The sequence below is a fragment of the Leguminivora glycinivorella genome, chromosome 14 (assembly GCF_023078275.1).
Source record: "Leguminivora glycinivorella isolate SPB_JAAS2020 chromosome 14, LegGlyc_1.1, whole genome shotgun sequence".
Classification (NCBI taxonomy): domain Eukaryota; kingdom Metazoa; phylum Arthropoda; class Insecta; order Lepidoptera; family Tortricidae; genus Leguminivora; species Leguminivora glycinivorella.
In genome coordinates this window covers 22,062,006-22,083,673 of record NC_062984.1, presented here as the reverse complement: position 1 = coordinate 22,083,673, position 21,668 = coordinate 22,062,006, and the positions used below count along the sequence as shown (strand labels likewise).

The 21,668-nt window shown below is 37.4% G+C and overlaps 1 protein-coding gene across 4 annotated transcripts in view; it reads right to left on the bottom strand.

Annotated features, from left to right (window-relative positions):
- The window catches only part of LOC125233155 (cytohesin-1), a 107,701-nt gene that overhangs the window by 23,980 nt on the left and 62,053 nt on the right, over positions 1-21,668 (bottom strand). For all 4 annotated transcript variants that reach the window (XM_048139041.1, XM_048139040.1, XM_048139042.1 and 1 more), the window contains exon 3: positions 8,434-8,566. In XM_048139041.1, the coding sequence (XP_047994998.1) occupies positions 8,434-8,566 (133 nt within the window). The remainder of the gene's footprint in view (positions 1-8,433; positions 8,567-21,668) is intronic.

Sequence of the window (21,668 nt, the reverse complement as noted above, 5' to 3'; positions counted from 1 at the left end):
TACCTATGCATATTTTTAACTTTATAAGTGTCAAGTAACATATCAGTCATGGTCACTTATGTTATTAGGTATAAATAATAAAATAATAATAAATATTATAGGACATTCTTACACAGATTGACTGAGACCCACGGTAAGCTCTCGAAGGCTTCTGTTGTGGGTACTTAGGCAACGATATATATAATATATAAATACTTATATACATAGAAAACATCCATGACTCAGGAACAAATATCTGTGCTCATCACACAAATAAATGCCCTTACCGGGATTCGAACCCGGGACCGCGGCGTAGCAGGCAGGGTCACTACCGACTGCGCCAGACCGGTCGTCATGTAGGAATCAATACATTATTTATTAATCAAACCTTTTAATGATTTTTCTACTCCCGAACTGTTATTCGTCATTTACAGGATTGTGCGTATCGAAAAAACTGAAAACGCATTGTTTGGTTCTGTAATCATGGCAACGCATTGCATTAACGATACTGCGTGCGTGCGCGGGAAGGCTTTGGGCAGCTGAGCTGACAGTGCAAACCTTTGCAATACAGGAAACAGTGTGAATTTCGCGAGAATTATTAAAAAAAAAAAACTATTAAAAACTAAGTGCATGGTCTTTATAAAAGTATTATATGCAATGGTGTTTAACTGACTCCAAAATACTCGTGGAAAGTACGCCACTCATATTTCTTGACCTCCTTTAAACGCGCGTTGAATAAAATACTATAAATTAACTATTAGAGTAATTATCATTTCTAGACACATATTTAAATTATCTGTGCTTTTTCAACAAATAATCGTTACAAAAACCAAATAATCATCTTTAAAAAAAATAAACTACTTATCTAAAAAATACAACAAAATATTTTTTTACGCTAAGAAATAGACTAAGTCATTGAAATTAATAACTCATGACTTGTACAAGAACAAAACATAAAATATCTTTAATAAAATAATAAACTACCATTCAGTAAGTATTCAAAAATCAAACAATATTTTTATGCATACATTAACACGTCTTAATGTAATTAGTAATTATAAAAAAAATAGTAGCTTATATTAGATTTTTTTATATAAACACGTACTTGTAAAAAATGTTTGCAAATTATAATAACGAATATGTATATTCATGACTTAAAATGTTCAATTTCGTACTGAATTTACCATTCATGTGCAAAAATATACTAATGGACTAAGTCATAACTTATTCAAACATAAATTAATATGAACAGTTATATTTTACAATATAGTGTCATGGTACTTACACCAAAAACGAACAATTTATGACCCGAATATAATTTAACAATAATGATTTATGTTTTATATCACGGGTCGTAGCATAAAACAACGAATAAAATATCATTTTGCAATAATCATTCAAGTCTCATAGTGGGTAACTAAGTATGTCATTTTTTGCGTTTTGCAAGAATGAGTCAAGTGTAAAAAAATCGTTGAGTCAACCCTCATAACACATTATTGTAATTTAAATATGTCTTCTGCCAATTACTATAATAAGTTAAGGTTCTTGACACATTAATGCAAAACAGGCAACACACGATAAAGGATTTGTGTTAACCTTTTTTTTTACTTTTGGGATAGTAAAAATTTTCAAAATGAAAAGGTCAATTTTGCAAATAGAAGTTTAAAAATCCAGCTATAACATGGCATTAAAATCTCATTTTTTTAGTTTTTGTGGGTTGACACATTATTGCTTATCACCATCCGTTTATGAATAAGGGGGTAAATCTGTGACAGCGATTTGAGTGGCTGGACGCAGAAACGATTAAACCGGAACTTTTTAAAGGCCGAATGTGTTCATTGTCAATCATCAATATCATCATCATTATCATGATTCATCCTTGTTGACGACGTTAGAGATAAAAGCTAGTCTAACACAATAATCTTAAAATCATTAATTAGTTACAGTTAAACAAGTTTTCCGTTGTATTAAAGAAATCATTGTTTACAATCAGCGCTAACAATAATCAATGAATCTTTTCAAAAAGCGTAAGACGGAATGTAAATTGTAAAGGTGCTTAACTTTTCAAACTTAAACTCAACATGTAACACTAGAAAATAAGAAAACTCAAAGTACACGGTACACAAGCCTTTCAGAGCGACGTCATTAAGAAATTGTTCAGGTAAGGGAGCTTGCAGACGTTCGCAGAAGAGTGTATTCAGAGAAGTTGGCTCAGGGCCTCGCCGCCTGCCAGCTTTGAGCTAGTGTGCGCGCGGCCTAATTAGCTCGCATGAAAAGATTAAGCTAAGACGTAAATTAATAGTATGCCTTTACCTGCGAGATTAATCTTAAGACTATTTGCCAAAAACGTGTTTGCCAAACGAGTGTAGTCAGTTTATCTGACCATGTTGTGATTTGCACTAAATCTGTGAGAAAAAGATAAAAGATAAGGTCAAGCGGGGTATTTCCGACTACTTACTAAAATATAAAGTACAACTTTGACTGCCTAAAACGGTAATTTACTATCTACGGTAATTTTTCTGAAAATGTATAGCTTTCATACTGTAAATTAGTCATTTAAGTTTAATTTTTTCTGAGCCTTATCCAAAAATATAGTTTTGGAATACTTGAAAATGCAATTTTGATATGAGATGGCAGACTAAAAGAGTTTTAATTACCCCGCCGAGGGATAATTCCAATTGGTCTCACTGGTCACTGTCAAAACGATAGAGTGCTCCTATATTTGTGAGAGCTTCGATACGCCTGCACAAATGTAAATATAAACCTAGAAAACTACACGAATTCGTCTGATTCAATTAATTTTCTTGAATTACTAGAGGCAGTATTTCTCAGTCTTAATAACCGGACACCGATACATTAACCGTCCACCGGTCATGTTGGTCAAGCGGCGACCGCAGAGATTCATAATTTCTTGTTTACTATAGCGGTACGGCCTTGCGGTGATGTAACTGTTATTGGAGAATTATTTAATACTAATAGCTGATGAACAAGAGTGAACAAGACGATCACGTCCTGATTTTGATAAAAATTGGTAGGATGATAGATCATGATCGAGCATTAATTGAATGCACGAAAATGTATAGAAATTTGTTCGGACATTTTGGGAAATACAATTGATCATGATCAATTTTTATCAAAATTTTTATTGACCATCTTTAAGATGCAGACAATTGATCATGATCTTTTTATTGACCTTTTAGATAGACTTCCTTTTCATCACCCGAGAGTAATAGGACAGTAAGTACTTGCAACAATAGATAGTCATCATCATCATCCTCTTTGCGTGATACTGGGGTCTGCTTTGACAAGTAATCTCAATTCTCAATATTTGGCGAAGGCACTAATTTTTAGGAAAGCGACTGCTATCTGACCTTCCAATCCAAAGGGGTAACTAGGCCTTAATGTGGAATAATCCGGTTTCCTCACGATGTTCTCCTTCACCGAAAAGCGTCTGGAAAATACATTGATACGAGGCTAGAACGAACGAGCCGCGGTTCGAACCCGCGACCTCCGGATTGAAAAGTCTAGCTAGCCTTACGCTAAGCTGCCACCGTTTTTTTTATAAATAAAGAATTGATAAAGTATTTCTTAGAATTGAATTATTAAAAATGCGTCATCAGTCCTTGGGTGCTTTCTCTTCAAGAGAAAGGCGGCAATCAAGTGGCATTAAATGTGATTCAAAACACCTGTGAAGGGATTCGTGTTAGTAATGAGAATCCAGGTGATTGTCGCGGTAATGGCGGGATTCTTGGCCGGCCAAGCAATAATCGTGTTCCCATAGTTTAAGGCACGCATGCGAGTTATGTAGAGGCCAGTGGTTTTTGCTATTGTCTTAGCAAGGCTTAATCCTGGGTTATATAGGAAAAGGGACCACATACAAATCCAGCCAACATGCGTAGCAATGCCAATTAGGCAGCACCAAGCGTCAATACTTCGTATTGATGTATTGAAGTTAGTTGGTGGAGGAACAGGACATTTTAGAAGGAACTGACATTAATCAAAAGATATTTCATGACGTGTGAATATGAGTGAATGAGTCAGAAAAAAGGCACTCTTTCTTCGGGACTTTTACTGGATTACCTACCTAATTAAGTGATACTGATAGGTGATTTGAATTTTTATTTTTCTTTCCTAAATTCAGGTGTACTCGTACTGTACATTTATACATGCACGTAAAGTATACCAGTATCGTTATGATTAGTGATCTCCTATCACGCATACTTGCTAGGCATAATGTCAAGGTCCCGTTGTGGATGAGCGTTGGGAACAGAGACCGGCAGGATAATTTGCACGTGGAAGGTATGCTAGGCCTTGCCGTGGGAACAGTGCACCTGTCTATCGCGTGAATGCCTTCGAAATGGGTGGCGTTCCGCCATTTTTATTAAGGCTATCGTGTCATTATTATCGAGTAATGACTATTACTCGTGTCTTAGTGTATTTCATTATTTAATTTACTAAGGGCCACTTGCACGAACGAAAATGGTGGGTTAACACGAGGGTTAACCCACCATTTTATATGGAATTTGACAGATGACAGCCCACTAACCCTGAGTTAAGTGGTTGGCGCAAGTGGGCCTAATGCTTCCTGGCGCAAGTGGAGTGGAATGATATTGAACTAGTCGCCCAAGATCGTGAAATGTGGAAGATTCTTATGAAAGCCTATGTCCCTAATGAGGAATAAAAGGATCACATCATCATCATCATCAATGCTTGCTAGGCAATTTGCCATATTTATTATTAACTAGGTTTTGCCCGCGGCTTTGCTTGCGTTAGAAAGAGACAAAAAGCAGCCTATGTCACTCTCCATCCCCTCAACTAACTCCACTTAAAAAATCACGACAATTCGTCGCTCCGTTTTGCCGTGAAAGACGGACAAACAAACAGACACACACACACACACAGTTTCCCATTTATAATATTAGTATGGATTTATCCAGTTTATATTAAACAACGTTCGTCGGATAAAAATAATACGTGTATATAATTTCACAATTGTGCAATTAATAACACACCTACTGTGTTTTTAAGAAGTTAATAAGCATAATTTTGTGATTCATAATGTGAATAACCGCATTGAACTCGGGAAAACCGCTCGAGGTCACATTCTTTTAATATAGTTACCTACTCGAGTGGTAATATAAATAAGACTCGTTAACATCTCGACAGTTCGACAGACCATACAAAGCTTAGGGATAGCTTACCAGCTCGCGGTGGGACCATTGCCTTAGGTACCAAAGAACCTATAGCTCTACAACATGACGTAACATCATCAACAGCGCTTGCGGCTTACAAATACATGAACCCTTGGATGATGCAAAACCAAGGAAAGTATTTAAGAGCGCTTTCAAAAAATCTGCTTGCTCGCATTTCGACGCCGGCGGGGCTGGCGTGCGCCTGTGTGCAGACGCACACTATAACCAAAAGCATAACGATTGTAGCCTGCGGTACAGACATAGCGTGCGATCCTCTTCGAACCAACCTTACGTGCGGCTAGAGCGAAAGGAATAGCATTCATGGTCGGTACCGCCACGCCGTCAGTAGCGTTGCGGACTAACCATTATTGATACTTGCGTAAAAACACCACCATATATATTACATATTTGCATACATGATTTCGTGCATAAATACTTGACCTTTTAGTTTAATTATTAAACTTATCACAGTTTTTCTATTAAAACGTGTGTAGCCTTGGAAGAAATAGATTAAAAAACTTTTATAATATAATAAATTGTGTACATATATAATATTGTCTTCTGTCACCGCGATAGTTACTCATGAAATAAATTTATGGAATCAGATTATATCGCGTATAATGAATATAATCCGTTTTCTTAGTTTTATTTCATTTTGTATATGATATGTTTTCAGGTTCTTTTCGGTGAAGTAAAACATCGTGAGGAAACCGTACTAATTCCAACAAGGTCTAGTTTACCCTTTGGGTTGAAAGGTCAGATGGCAGTCTCTTTCGTAAAAACTAGTGCCTACGCCAAATCTTGGGATTAGTTGTCAAAGCGGACCGCAGGCTCCCATGAGCCGTGGCAAATGCCGGGATAACGCAAGGAAGATGATGATGTTTTCTAGGTACATAATACATATATATAATGGAACTAAGATCGGTTTTCTTTAATTTTAAGTAGTTTTTTTTATATTTAAAATGTGTTTTTAGGGTTTCGTAGTCAACTAGGAACCCTTATAGTTTCGCCATGTCTGTCTGTCTGTCCCTCCGTCCGTCCGCGGATAATCGCAGTGACTGTTAGAACTAGAGAGCTGAAATTTGGTACCAATATGTATATCAGTCACGCCGACAAATTGCAAAAATAAAAAGTGGAAAAAATGTTTTATTAGGGTACCCCCCTTACACGTAAAGTAGGGAGTGTTTTTTTTTTCATTTCAATCCTAACGTGTGATTTATTGTTGGATATCGTTTTTTGATAATATTAATATTTTCGGGAATAATCGCTCCTAAAGGAAAAAAAAGTGTGTCCCCCCCCCTCTAACTTTTTAACCATATACTTTTTTATAAAAATCACAAATGTAGAACTTTATAAACTTTCAGGAAAACTGTTTTGAACTTGATACGTTCTGTAGTTTTTGAAAAATATGGAAAACTACGGAACCCTAAACTGAGCGTGGCCCGACACGCTCTCGGCCGGTTTTTAAATATTATGTTGTTTTAATTGCATGGAGCACAGGAAGGTCCACATCTATGTATTAGTTTTTTGTAAGGAAATACAACTCTACGCTACGCCTACCTGCTTTAATTAACTGGTGACACACTGAGACAGTGGATGCGCCAGAGTATAAAAGAGTGATTACCATCTCTTGTCAAAGATCTTGTTGAGACGAACCAAACGAGCCCAAACACGGAGTGGTTCAAGACCTGGTTGATGAATTCTCTTGACTACCTTCCAGCTTCATCATCAGATCCTGGGTACCATCTCTTGTCAAAGATCTTGTTGAGACGAACCAAACGAGCCCAAACACGGAGTGGTTTCAGGACCTGGTTGATGAATTCTCTTGACTACCTTCCAGCTTCATCATCAGATCCTGGGTACCATCTCTTGTCAAAAATCTTGTTGAGACGAACCAAACGAGCCCAAACACGGAGTGGTTTCAAGACCTGGTTGATGAATTCTGTTGACTACCTTCCGGCTTCATCATCAGATCCTGGGTACCATCACCTCTTGTCAAAGATCTTGTTGAGGCAAATCAAACGAGCCCAAACACGAAATGGTTTCAAGAACTGGTTGATGAGAACTCATGACTACCTTCCGGCTTCATCATCAGATCCTGGGTACCATCACCTCTTGTCAAAGATCTTGTTGAGGCAAATCAAACGAGCCCAAACACGAAATGGTTTCAAGACCTAGTTGATGAGAACTCATGACTACCATCTGACTTCATCATCAGATCCTGAGTACCATCTATTGTCAAAGATTGTTGAGACGAGTCAGTAACCTAAAATGATATTCAATAATAAATAATACTTACTAAAAATATTAGTCAAGTTAATTAGCTAGTTACCAAAGTCGTCAACCCAAGGATCAAAGTTTTCGGTCGCAGTATACATGCAACAGTACAGGCAAACACGCACACAAGTGCGGCTTTGGACACGGCGGGTGCCGCACACAATGACAAAATAACTTCGCGATCGTGGAGCCGCGTGCGGAGCAGATTTGCAAACGTCCTGCCTCTACAAGCTCTGCCGCGGTACTGACATCGCAAGTGCGCGTAACCGGTAATAAGGAGGCATTTTTAAAAAATCGTCAAAAATATTAAATTCCAATTAATAGAAAACTTTTGCATAAAATCTGTTTAAGTAAGCGTTGCAGATTATTTTTATATTAAAACTACTTCAAAAACACGTATGTTTTCGAAGAAATTGACACTTATTCTGAGGTGATTTCTGAAACAAATTGGATTCATCATATCCTCATTTACTCTATTCTAAAGCCTTATAACAAAGAAGTAGTCTCAGAAGATTGTAGTACAGGATATACATAATACAAATTTACCACTTGAAGCATTCAAAACTATCCAAATTTTACAAATTAGACGGACTAAGTCAGCACTTTTCGCGGGATTTCCTAAACATGCACCAGAAAAAAAATCATAATTAATTAAGTGAGTTAGTTTTTAAAAATCCAGTCTCACAACATGTAAGTTAAGAAGATGTCCTAATCGAATCCTGAACCTAATAAGTCTTTTAGATGACGGAAAGTGTAGCATTTTGCCGACTAAAACTATCAATTTTACATTATTACGACGTTTTCGTTGAATGCCCTCTTAATTGAGCTCATATTCATATTGAATTTTTTCCTGCCGATGCTCACCTGTTTGGCCTTGCTGTTCTGTTTGCACTAATTCTGCCCGTCCAGAGCTTCCAGCTCCGCGACCACCTCGCGAGCTCATCATCGAGATGTGTATAAGACGTGTATGTCTGCCTGTGCTCACCTTTCTTGGGGTCCATGTTGAACTTCTTCCTGCCGATGCTCATCTGTTTGGCCTTGCTGTTCTGTTTGCACTCCTCCTGCCCGTCCAGAGCTTCCAGCTCCGCGACCACCTCGCCGAGCTCATCTTTAAGTTGCTGAAACAATACAAAAATATTTATGAAAACTTGCACGTACAACGGGTAACTTATGCATATGTAATCTAATCTCAAGATATATACAAGATGTACAGTAAGAATTACGAGTCCGACATATCCCGTTCGAAGTTCCCTGGCTAAGCGGGATGCATATTTGCATAAATGCACTTTAGGTATATCCACGTCAAAAGAAAAGAGGATGTAATTTACTTTGAATCAACATTTTGGACTAAATTTGACAAATTTTAAAAGTTATTAGTTCAGAAAAATATTTTTCAGTAAGTTACATGTATGGTGTGTTTTGGCACTATTTGTAAGGCATTTTTTGTATGGTCGAGCTTCATCCATCTGTACTGAAAAACATCGTACGATACACGTGCGAAAAGGAAATTCGTAACTCGTGTCGTTTTCCGCACCTGTATCGAGACTGTGTATGACACAATATAGGATACACCTTTAAAAACTTTCCGTACGCATGAACATCACATTCTTCATCACATTTCGTCTACTCAAAGGTTAGCTGGAAGAAATCCCTTAAAGGGATAAGTTCGCCTTTGTACTGTCTATCCTGTATCATATTTGTGTTTTGTGTTTTGTACAATAAAGAGTTTGTACATACATAGGTACATACACACACGCATCGCAGATTGTAACAATAGATACGCAAATAATATCGTTATGCATATTAAATGGGAAGTTCAACATACGCTTAATTGATCATCAAAGCTACCTATTAGAAAATACCTCATTAGGAATGCATAATTTTGCAGGAATTTCTATTGCAGGCTGCGACTGGGCGGCTTGGACATGGACAATGAGGTGCTCTGTGCAAGCTCCAACGCGCTTAGTGCAAGCGTTTAGTGCATTTTAACGGATGCATTCATTTGAAATACACGTTAGGTATTGCAAACCGGATTAATTTTTCGGATCGCAGGGAGCCGCAATCCGGCTTAATACATATATCAACGATAATTAAATGCCAGTTAGATCTAGTTTTTATGCGTGATATAATTTTGCGCCGATCCCTCCAAATAATAGGAAAAGGGCAAGTGAATGAGGATGATGATATTTTTGGACTTTTTAACAATCAAATAAAAGTTAACAGTAAAACGAGTAAAATAAGAACGTTAATCTCACTGTAAAAACGAAATTTGATATTTTTACTATAATTTGGCAATTAATTTAAGACATTTGATAAAAATATAATTTTTCCGTTCGTTATTTATTCTGTTAAGTAGATAAGTTCCTTCCCTGGCTTTTAAGTCATCTAAAGTGTTTAGTGCATTTCGTATTTTACCGGATCCAGTAGATCCGAAAGAGTTCAAATTAACTGATCCGGTTCGGCGGAGTGCAATCCCAATGCAAGACTATCTATTGCTAGCCTTATTTAATTAAATATTTTGAAATAGGCTTGTATATGGTATACCTATTCTTTTGTCCTCTGTTGCAGCACAATACATGCCTATTGCCTAACCATACCTACTTTGATAATTTAATAGGGACTTGGTTCAACCGCAGTCAATTGTTTGTGTTCTAATGATAACAATATTATTGAAACCAACTGCGGTCGAGTTCAATGTTTCAAACCGTTCTGTTGAAAGTGTAATTAATTAATTAGATAAACGGCAAATATTGGACTAATCATAATCACAGTCTGCCCTAATTGGCCCCTCTGGGTTGGAAATGTTGGAATCTAGTCACTTAGTGCGTTCATCCAGAAACTTCCTGCCCCGCACATCTAAACTGAGGAATGAATTGTCGCCAGCGGTATTTCCGGACCGATACGACCTTCAAACTTAAAGAAAAGAGCGTACACGCATCTTAAATGCCGGCAACGTACTTCCAAAACTTCTGGTGTTTTGGGTGTCTGGGTGTCCATTAGGGTGGATCAAAATTTCATACCTAATGCGGGGGCTGAAGATGTTGATTAAAAAAGCTGAAATTTTGCACAAAGGCTTCATAGACTAAGGGTCATTGATTGATACCTATTAGGTTTGCTAATTCCAAAAAAGTGTTTTTTTGATCCACCCTAGTGTCCATCGTCAGCAGTGATCGCTTATCATCAGGCAACATGTCTGCTCGTTTGCCTCCTATCCTATCCCATAAAAAAAACTTCTGTGAGAAAGTTTTGAGCTCCGTTTTAAGTTTATTAGTTGCATGGTGGCCGATCAGACCCCAGTCCTATAGAATTGTCAATAACTTTGTACCTACTGTTGAATTACCATATTATAGTGAAAGGCTAAATAGACATAATTATATAGATAACTTACTAATACACTGGAGTTCCACCGAATTCCGAAATATATCAATTTCGATTTATTTGTAACATTGATGGTTAGAAAACTTAGAACTAGCCCAGAATAATTTAACAATAAAGATAAATATGCTAAGCTGCATGAAAGCCGATGTTTACAGCTGTCAATCTGTCATAAATGTTTTCTAGTTAAACCAACTAAACAATAAGCTCCAAAAGTTGTCTCATAACAATTATTGTTTGTCCTCTAATTTGCACAGGGAGGAGTTACAATGGAATTAATAGTTGAGGCAAAAACGTTCGCAAAGCGAAGGCGGGCAATTAGAGGGGAGCAAATTTACGTAAACTGAGGGGATCTAATTTTAGGAGAACATGACCTTTCAAAAATAAAACTTTAGGGTCTAGTCTGTTTTTGATGTAGGTGGCATTTTAATGGAATCTTAAAATATCGCACGATAATGTACAATTGTACATGGCTTATAAGAGTTATAAGTTATAATGAAAAGAGAGTTTAAACACGTTTGAACCCAGAGACTGTTCAGTAGGAATCTTTTTAAAACCATCAGTGGTCTATTTCACAACAGTGACTATTGGCGCCCGATTTTGATTGATATTTCAAAATTGGTCTCTTAATGCACCGCCTACAATCTTCTCTGCTTTGCCCAAAGGTTGACTGGCAGAGAATGCCTCATGGCATTAAGTTGTTCTTTTGTGCAATAAAGTTTAAATAAATAAATACGATATAATAATGAGAGTGGAGTGGTGACTTGGTGAGCCCTAGTCGGAGGGTTGCTTGCGGACGGCATGCCTTCGTAACAGAGCACGCTAACATAATTTGCGGTCCGCTACCTACTCCCCTGAGGCACGATACCCCTAGACAATGTCTAGACAATGGAGTAATAGCAAACATTCTAGTGCACCCGCAAAGTGCTTCATATTTCATACCACAAAACTCTTGGTTCTAAAAGTTATGAGATATTTTTGCAGGAAGAAGCACCTACACTCGAAAGTAGACGTTCTGAATTTTGAAGTAAAAGAAGTTTCTTCTTAAGGACACAGATAAAAAAGATGCAGGGCATGCATACAAACAAATAAGGGGTAGGAGACACCGAGGAGAATTGTGGCAACTTCGATTCTTGGGAACTTCTTAACTATTAGCAAACCCGAAACAGCGCAAGTTTTTTGGTTTACATCTCGGGCTTGCAAACTAGCGCTATTGCGAACTTACTGATAGTTAAGGTGGCTCGCTTAGGTTACCCGAAGCTCAGGCTGCGTTAGATGGCGTTAATCTGCAAATTACCAGTCTTATTTTTTTTGTGGAGTCGTACAGGCATTTATATACTTTCAATTATGCTTCGCGAACATTTAATATTAAAATTGACGTATACAACAAACATTCAACTTCTCATTGTAACGTTAATCCCATCAATGTAAATAAATTTACTATTTTACAGTATTTTTAAGTACCACTCACACATACAAACAGTGTTTTTGTATCCCTTCTAGTCGATAATTTCACGCGGCGACAGCTTGTTTAAATAGCCTTGCGGTAAATACGTGCCATCGCATGATTTGCATGGAAGTACTGGGTTCGAATCCAGGACTTTTTCTCTTTTTTTTTAATACTACGTCGGTGGCAAACAAGCATACGGTCCGCCTGATGGAAAGCGGTCACCGTAACCTATGGACGCCTGCAACTTAAAGAGTGTCGCATGCGCGTTGCCGCCCCATTAGAAACTTGTACACTCCCCTTTCCTGCGTGTGCATAGCAAAAAGGAGTGTACAAGTTCAAAGGAGGGTTTGGGTTGCCGACGACTCAAAGGACAATAGACGGAACAAATTAGTTCCGTAAGTCCTCCCGTCGTCAGCACCCCACACCCTCGTTGAGCTCTGGCAGCCTTACTCACCGGCAGGAACACAACACTATGAGACACTATTTTTTGTTTTATTATTATACATAAATGTATATGTACTCGTACAGTAGTTACTGAGCGTTTTCCACAAAAAGATTAAAAACCTATTCTCTTACATGGTAATAATTTTTGGGTTCGTCGAACTCAGAATTTCTAACATAATTATCCTAATCTGATATTTTAAAAAATTCCAAAAAAGTATAGATAAATTTTAGTTTCTAAACTACGATTCGAATGATTTTTTTTTCTAATTGTTTATTTTCGATGGAGCAAGGGTATTCAAATCGCTTTTGAAATCTTAAATTAGTAAATGAAAATGCAATAGTTAACTGAGTAACGTAATGCTTTAAAAACTCAAGTGGACTTTTTTTATCTAAGGAGTAATTTCGATAAAATATTATATTTAGCGAGGGTATTAAAAGTTGTGTTTTATATCTCAACTTAATAAATAGAAAATCAAAATGACAATAAAAATATCAATAGGTTCTCTAAGATAAAATTGATACTAATTGATACCTTCGGCTCTCTATTCTTGCTCGGTCAATAAAAAATACGAAATTTATATCAAAAAAAATACAAAAAGTTTATAGAATCCTGGGAATCGAACGCACCTTCACGGCGTGACAGACGACTGTACACCAACGACGCCATTACATAACACGCTGTTCCCGACGAAATTGGGCTATACATATATAATTATTTAAATATAAATAATAATGTCAAATCCATACTAAATATACTAATATTACAAATGGGAAAGGGTGTGTGTCTGTTTGTTTGTCCGTCTTTCACGGCAAAACCGGAGCGACGAATTGACGTGATTATTTAAGGGGATTTAGTTGAAGGGATGGAGAGTGACATAGGCTACTTTTTGTCTCTTTCTTACGCGAGCGAAGCCGCGGTCAAAAGCTAGTTTATTATAAATGGGAAAAGCTGGTTACCCTATAATCTGAAGTGGAAGAATTCGTTATTTCACCAAAGATAATGTGTGTTTGTTTGTTTGTCCGTCTTTCACGGCCAAACGGAGCGACGGATTGACATGTTTTTTAAGTGGAGATAGTTGAAGGGATGGAGAGTGACATATGCTACTTTTGTCTCTTTCTAACGCAAGCGAAGCCGCGGGCAAAAGCTAGTACAGCACGGGTAGCATGGTCGCGCGATAGACGATAAAATATCAGGCCGTCCCTGTCGCACTATTAGTAAGTGCGATTATAGAGACGGCCAGATGTTTTATCATTTATCGCGCGACCATAATTGCCTGCCTGGACCAGATTATATTGATGATAATTATTATTTGTAACCATTTAGTTAATATTGTCTTCAGTTACCGCGATAGTTACTCATGAAATAAAAACTATGAAAACGGATTAAATCGCGTATAATGAGTTTAAAATTCATCCCGATGTTTCAAACACTTTACAGCGTTCGTGGTCAACGGGTGACTGAGGAAAAATTACAATGTGCAAAAGCTACCCATATTCTTGTATATAACCATTTAGTTGTTGAAGAAAAACATTCACACAACAATAACATAGGTCAACCAGCTCAGTAAATGCAATACTTTACTAATACTATGCCCACACTATGACCTATGTATAATGTATTATACCAGACGTGTAATATTTTATTTTATCAACAAAGGCATAATAAAGGATTGTATTGTATTTTTGTATGAAAATAAAAAATAGGAAAGCAATATAGTAATAGTCAAATATTCCATTAAAAAAATAAAAAATACTTAATAAATCCATAAAAGTTCAAATGATTAAAAAAACTTCGGACTCGAACCCACGATCTTCTGCATCATAGTCGGTCGTTTGACCGAGACGCCATTTCGATTTACATTAGCAGTGTCGAAATACACGATATGTATCTTTGTTGACAAAATGCGTCATTATTTCTGAGTCTGCTTGAGTTAACTAAACCAATATCTTTAAATAATTACTGTCAAGAGCCAAATGTCACTGATGACAATGTCAACTAAAAATGCGCGAAATATGACGGCTCTGTGTCTGTACACAAAATTTGGCACGCACATTTACGTAAAATTAATAAAAAATTCACAAGGATTTGTCCATGATTTCTGTATGAAACAATGTATTTCATTCACTACCGCGACGACGGATAATGTACTCGTATAGTAGATGTATGCGCATATTTTTATTTAGTTGTAGTGTGCGGTGACTAAATAAATGGTAGATGTTTTTTGTATGGAAAGCGAGCCACCTTAATAAGTTCCCAAAAGTCGACGTATCTAAGTACATTTTACATGTTTAGTTATATACTTCTTTTGTTTAGATGTGCGTGATGTGGGTACCACGAGTTTTTATATGTTATACGATAAAATCGATAGCGAGAAAGTCGCGCAAAAATGTGTGTAATTTTATTTTCTAGAATGTAGCCGTTTGGAGACGCTTTTCATTTTCTAGACATCAATAAGTAACAGAAAAAAAAACATTTACTGTAACTTCACAGCTTATAGTAGGTTAATACAAAGAATCTGAACGTATCACAGTTGATAAACCCACATAATATTTTAAATGTTAAACGGTCAAGTGGTGTAAAACCTTAATAACAACATCCTTTACAAACACGGCTTTAGGTACCATACAGATAAACTTATCCGTATATAATTCCTAGAATCATTCTCGCAGTATTGTATAAAATAAACGTCATTTAGTTAAACCTACGCGTTTACCCAAGGCAAAGCGAATTGGCGGATAATAAAAGGAGCAAGTTGAATGCAGTTGTTTGTGCGCTCGCAAACAAATAAGGCACAAACAATGTCATTACAGAAAAGGCTTGGGTTCGGCGCAGGACACAGGACAGGCCAGGGTACCTACATTCGTGGCCAAATGCTTAATATAATAATATTGTTATCGTAGCCAGCTGTCTCTATCGCTCTTCCTTATTGGCGCAACAGAGCCAGACTGCGTTTCGATCGGCGTCTAGCGTCAACGATTGCCATTCGGCTAGACCGGCAGAACAGCTGAATAAAACAATAGGTACCTGCTTGGAAGCATTAAAATAGATTGACGAGTGCGGGCAGTAAATGGCCATCATTTCGTCAGAGAAGCACCAATATAGTCGAAAATTTTATTAATAATGAAAGAGAGCAATTTCATCGCTCGGTATAAATCTTGCCTATGTTTAGTTTTACCCAGAGCCTAATAATGAAGAGGTATCAATATGTAAAAAAACCGGCAAAGAGCGTGTCGGGCCACGCTCAGTGTAGGGTTCCGTAGTTTTCCGTATTTTTCTCAAAAACTACTGAACCTATCAAGTTATAAACAATTTTCCTAGAAAGTTTTTATAAAGTTCTACTATTGTGATTTTTTTCACATTTTTTGAACATAGGGTTCAAAAGTTAGAGGGGGGGGGACGCACTTTTTTTTCCTTTAGGAGCGATTATTTCCGAAAATATAAATATTATCAAAAAACGATCTTAGTAAACCCTTCTTTATTTTTAAATACCTATCCAACAATATATCACACGTTGGGGTTAGAATGAAAAAAAATATCAGCCCCCACTTTACATGTAGGGGGGGGTACCCTAATAAAACATTTTTTTCCATTTTTTATTTTTGCACTTTGTTGGCGTGATTGATATACATATTGGTACCAAATTTCAGCTTTCTAGTGCCTACGGTTACTGAGATTATCCGCGGACGGACGGACGGACAGACAGACATGGCGAAACTATAAGGGTTCCCAGTTGACTACGGAACCCTAAAAACAAATCAATAATTAAAAAAAATGTAAAAACGTAAAGTAGTTAAGGCTAATACGGATAAGTCTGTCATAAAGAGAAGTGTGTCTGGCCTTCATATTTGGCCTGTATAACCAATGCAGTAATGTATATACAAAATACCTTATGTTGATATTTTTTGCCTCTGCCGATTCAATCCTCAGTATCCTCACTCGCAATCGCAAACCCACAGGAATAACAACAAAAAGGGTCGCCCAAGCCCGGCGGATACAGCATCGTGACCATTTTGAACCTCGCAACAAGGTCGACAACGAATCGGGTGTCTATAGACTTATCAACACGTTTGCAGCCTAGTTTAATAAGGCCTGTCTAGACGCGTTTTTTCAGCGCAGCAGGTGCGTGGATTCCGTGGAGAAATGCCCCCGGCTGAAGGGAGCTTTGGCGGTAATAAAAGAAGATATACTGAAATTACGACGACCCTTTGCTTAAGAAGGGATAAAGCTGGGGTGAGTGGCTTTTAGACATGTTTGGATATGTGGTAACGCATCAATGGCAGAATTTAGAATAGATGGAGTGATAATCTAAGAGAAGTGAACTCTTTATTTAAGTTTAGATGGAGTGATCACATGCACTACTTACATATAGAGGTAGTATTCATATCCTAGGTATCCATACTAATATTATAAATGGGAAAGTGTGTGTGTGTTTGTTTGTCCGTCTTTCACGGCAGAACGTATTTAGCGACGAATTGATGTGATTTTTAAGTGGAGATAGTTGAAGGGGTGGAGAGTGACATAGGCTACTTTTTGTCTCTTTGTAACCCCCCACTTCTCCAAAATGGGGGGTGAACGTTTGTGTGGAGCATTCCGCAATTTTCGAATTTAAAGCGAGCGAAGCCGCGGGCAAAACCTAGTACTACATACAGTAGATAGCACCAAGAATTTCGAATATTGATCCGCTTATACCTTTGATTTTTCCGCTTTTGATGCAGACGACAGACTGTATCAATATGCGCGAGAAGGACAACAACATAATTACGCGATAGGTTAGGATATATATAATATTTAATATAGTGGCTGTCTACGCGTTATTTTCCATTGTAGCCTTCAAATCAAGGGTGAACACTACTGAACAGGCACCTTCTGAGCGAGCTCACTCCATCGGCCACGTCTTTGCCTTTGGCTAGTCTTTCTGTAGTCTGTGGCCAAGAGCATCAAGCCCATTTATAATAACAAAAAAAAAATTCTGTGAAATACTTAATTTTATTTATTTATTTAATCTTTATTGCACAAAAGAAAATACAATTGTACACAAGGCGGACTTAATGCTATAAGGTATTCTCTACCAGTCAACCTTCGGGCAAAACAGAGAAATTGTAGGCGGTTAATGGTTTAGTTACATGATCTAATAAATAACATGTAACATTAAGTTAAATATCGTAATGCACTCATTATATTACCGACAAAACCAGCCTTGTATGATTAAATAGTTTGGCCTTTACCTGCATTCTCTAAGCATGCACGTTGCACCAGAACACATGCAGCCTAGTCACGCGATTGGCTCATGACTAAGACTTTTTGTCATTCCTGTTCACGGCATTTAAGGATATGCAAGGACTAAACTAAGGCCTGAAACCGACGCACTACATTCCAGTAGCTTTAGTCTGCGTACAATTAAAGTCACTCACAAGTCGAACCCTATTTTGATTGATCAACATTATTTTACCTAACAAAAAAACACTTTTCTTTTTTAATTTTGTGTACAAAGCGCGAGAACTTAAAGTGTTATACTGCGTAAAATTGTTGACAGACTTAGGCCACTTGCACCAACGAAGATGGAGGGTTAACCCGAGGGTTGACCCACCATTTTATATGGAATTTGACAGATGACAGCCCACTAACCCTGAGTTAAGTGGTTAGTGCAAGAGGGCCTTAGTCTAGCTTTGCACTAACACTGACTCTGATTCAAATAAAAAAACAAAGAAGGCTAATTTCATTAATATCTTTATAAAATAAATGAGATATTTGTGATGACATTATCGCACTTTGCCATTGTATCACCTATTATTGCATCAGCGATTTCATTCATGTGGTCTAGCATCTTACACTCTTGCGCAGAAGTATGAAACGAAGAGCACAAGCTAAACCGTCATGTCTATAAAATGTCGTTTTTTAATTCCGTGATTTTGATTATTTTTTTAACAGATTACCTCGCTATAAACTGAAATAGATACCATACACTAAAGAAAAAGCGATCAAGCCCACTGGTGGCGAAGCCAGGAATCGAATCCGAGTCTCCAGTTATCGCGGCTGATGTGTTCGACCGCTACACCACCCCGACCGCCGAGGTACCCGTCGAAATTTCTCTAGTGTATGTTATCTCTGAAGGCTAAAGGATTCATATAGGAGGTGCAAGCACACATTGCTCGCCGTTAGAGTTGGTCAAAGGCGCCTAGCCTTCAGAGATAACATACACTAGAGAAATTTCGTAAAATAATTTGATTTGTTCCGTGCATAGATTACCTCGCTGTACAATTTATACCATTCATTAATAGTTATTTGTTATACAAGGGGGCAAAGTTGTATTTTAACGTCGAGTGTGGAATTGAAAAACGAGTAAGTGAAAGGATTCTATAGTTGAACCACGAGCGAAGCGAGTGGTTCGAGAATAGAATCCTGAACTTGCGCGTTTTTTAAAACACGAGAAATATAATACATTTGCACCCGAGTGTAACACAAAACTTTTCCCCTCACTAATAGCGAGGAAACTACAACGCAAAAAAATGCGTTTATCACTGCTTCCAGTAGTTCCACAGGTGGTAAATAATATATATTGCTAGATTCAACTACTTTTATCAATTTTAAAGCAGTTAATTTGACTTTTTTTCAAGGTCAAATTACTTTACCCACTAGTGGATAAAATGCGTTTTTACCCGCTGGTATTAAAGGACAAAACACGTGTTTCCGAGCTAGTGAGGGGAAAATTAAATTACATAACACAAGATCAAGTAAGACGTTACATCGTATTGATACTTTCGCTATAAACGTAAAGCTTTCACCGCTATCAGTTATCAAGTGAATGCGACTGCTCCGTGTCATCTGAGCACATAATGTAACAATAGTACTTTCACTGTCTGAAGCGCTGGTGGCTTAGCTGTAAGAGCGTGCGACTTTCAATCCAGAGTTCGCGGGTTCGAACTTCGGACCCCGGCTCGTACCAATGAGTTTTTCGAAACTTATGTACGAAATGTCATTAGATGTTTGCCAGTCGTTTTTTGATGGAGGAAAACATCGCGAGGAAACGGGACTACTCCCAATAAGGATTTACCGCTTCGGGTCAGACGGCAGTCGCTTTCGTAAAACTAGTTCCTACGCCAAATCTTGGGATTAGTTGACCTCCAGGCCCCCAGGATCCGTGGCGAATGCCCGGATAACGCAAGAGGATGATGAATACGTTCACTGTCTGTAGCCAAGTCTAGTCCGAAATACAAGAAGCTATTTTAGTCGTATTGGATGCAGGGTTGTTATTCCCGTTACGTTTCAATATCACGCCGTAAATACATCTTATCTCGTAGCCAATAAGGTCGTCAGATGTTCAGATAATTTGGTTGACGAATACCTAAAGCCAAAGAGGATCGAGTATTATAGAGAGTTACTGTCGAAGTAAAATGTGTAATCACAGTGCATAGACTGCCATCTTTTGACACAGGCTTAAAACTTTTGAACCTCAGTTTTGACAATTTGGCCCATATTCTTAGCTTGATATGTGTTAAAATGTCAAATATTAATATTAGCGCCATCTAGCTGAGCGTACCCCAAAGGTGTAATGCCATCTAGGCCACCGTACCCTTTTCTATATGGTACTGAGGTACGTTTTTTTCTTAGACTTTATCTGTCTATACGGAGTTATATATGTCTTTGCCTAAAGCTAAACAATGAGTGTGATCTCTGACTACTTACATTCGTTATATCACTCTAAGTCTTGTTATACTGGCAGATCTAGAACGATTGTGGCTATATTTGACGAGGGTCGAGGTCAGCAGTAATTCAAGAAAGTAAAAAGATCACAAGGAGACAAGTGCGTGGAACAAACGCAGTAAGCCGTATCGTTAAGAGGATACGGTAGCGAAAATGCTAAAATGGAAAGGAGCCCCCCTTTCAACTTGGGAATTTTAGTTAAATATACAAGTGTTATTAACTAGATTTATCGAAAAAAAATTGTCCATTAAGAACAACTCAGTCAAAAGATATTTCAAAAAAATCTTTAAAATCGAGGTTCCGCTCTCGACTCTTTCCTCCTTCAAAACTTAATCAATCGGAATGAAATTTGAGAATCTCAATAACAATGAAATAATCTATGTCGGACCGTTTAGCTTTTTTGGTTAATTGTTACCAATCTTGAGTATCACATCTTTTATTGCGCCACAATGAAAAAGGCCGTTTTTGGAAATTTTTGATTGGCTCTAGTCTTTAAAAAGCAGAATATCAAAAAAATCAAAACGGTCCGACACAGATAAAAATAATAACAATCTGTGTTGAAAAAATCATTGCTCTATCTTCAAAAACCTGGGAGGAAATAGTCGAGAGCGTTTGTATGGAGAATTGACCCCTACCGTATCGTCTTAAGATTAATTGCAGTAGGGCTGTAGTAGTATCTTGTCTGCCGTCGGTCAAAGATAAACCGTTCTCGTTCAAGGGTATGCATGTCTAACACTTACATGTTGTAGATAAGAGTGGATTGAAATAGCAGAGTTTATCTGGTCATGTTTTACGAGCGACAAGTTAATTATAAATACTGTTTTAACCAGAATTTTGCTTCTCCAATCTCCATTATATCAGTAATCATTTATTGCTATCATAGGTACATAAGTTGGTACATTTCAGTATAGCACATCTGTGAACCCTGTAAGGGCACTGCAAATATAATTCTTAATACCTATAATACCTACATGTTTGCTTATTGCTAGATCATTTTAATGTTGTAATATATTCTAGTTTTCAAAGAATTCCTTCATGTTATAGTAACTATTCTGTATTAAGTATTTCGTAAGTTTCTTGTTGAATGAACTGTCAATTTTTTCTTCTTTAATGCTTATTGGTAGGTTAGACTTTGATGACATTATATATAGACTGGAGCTATGGATATTTAAATTTGAAAATTGTATTTCGCGGGCGTAAATTTTTGGTACTCGGGTCTTTTGGTAATGGGAACAGATGACTGTGTTTT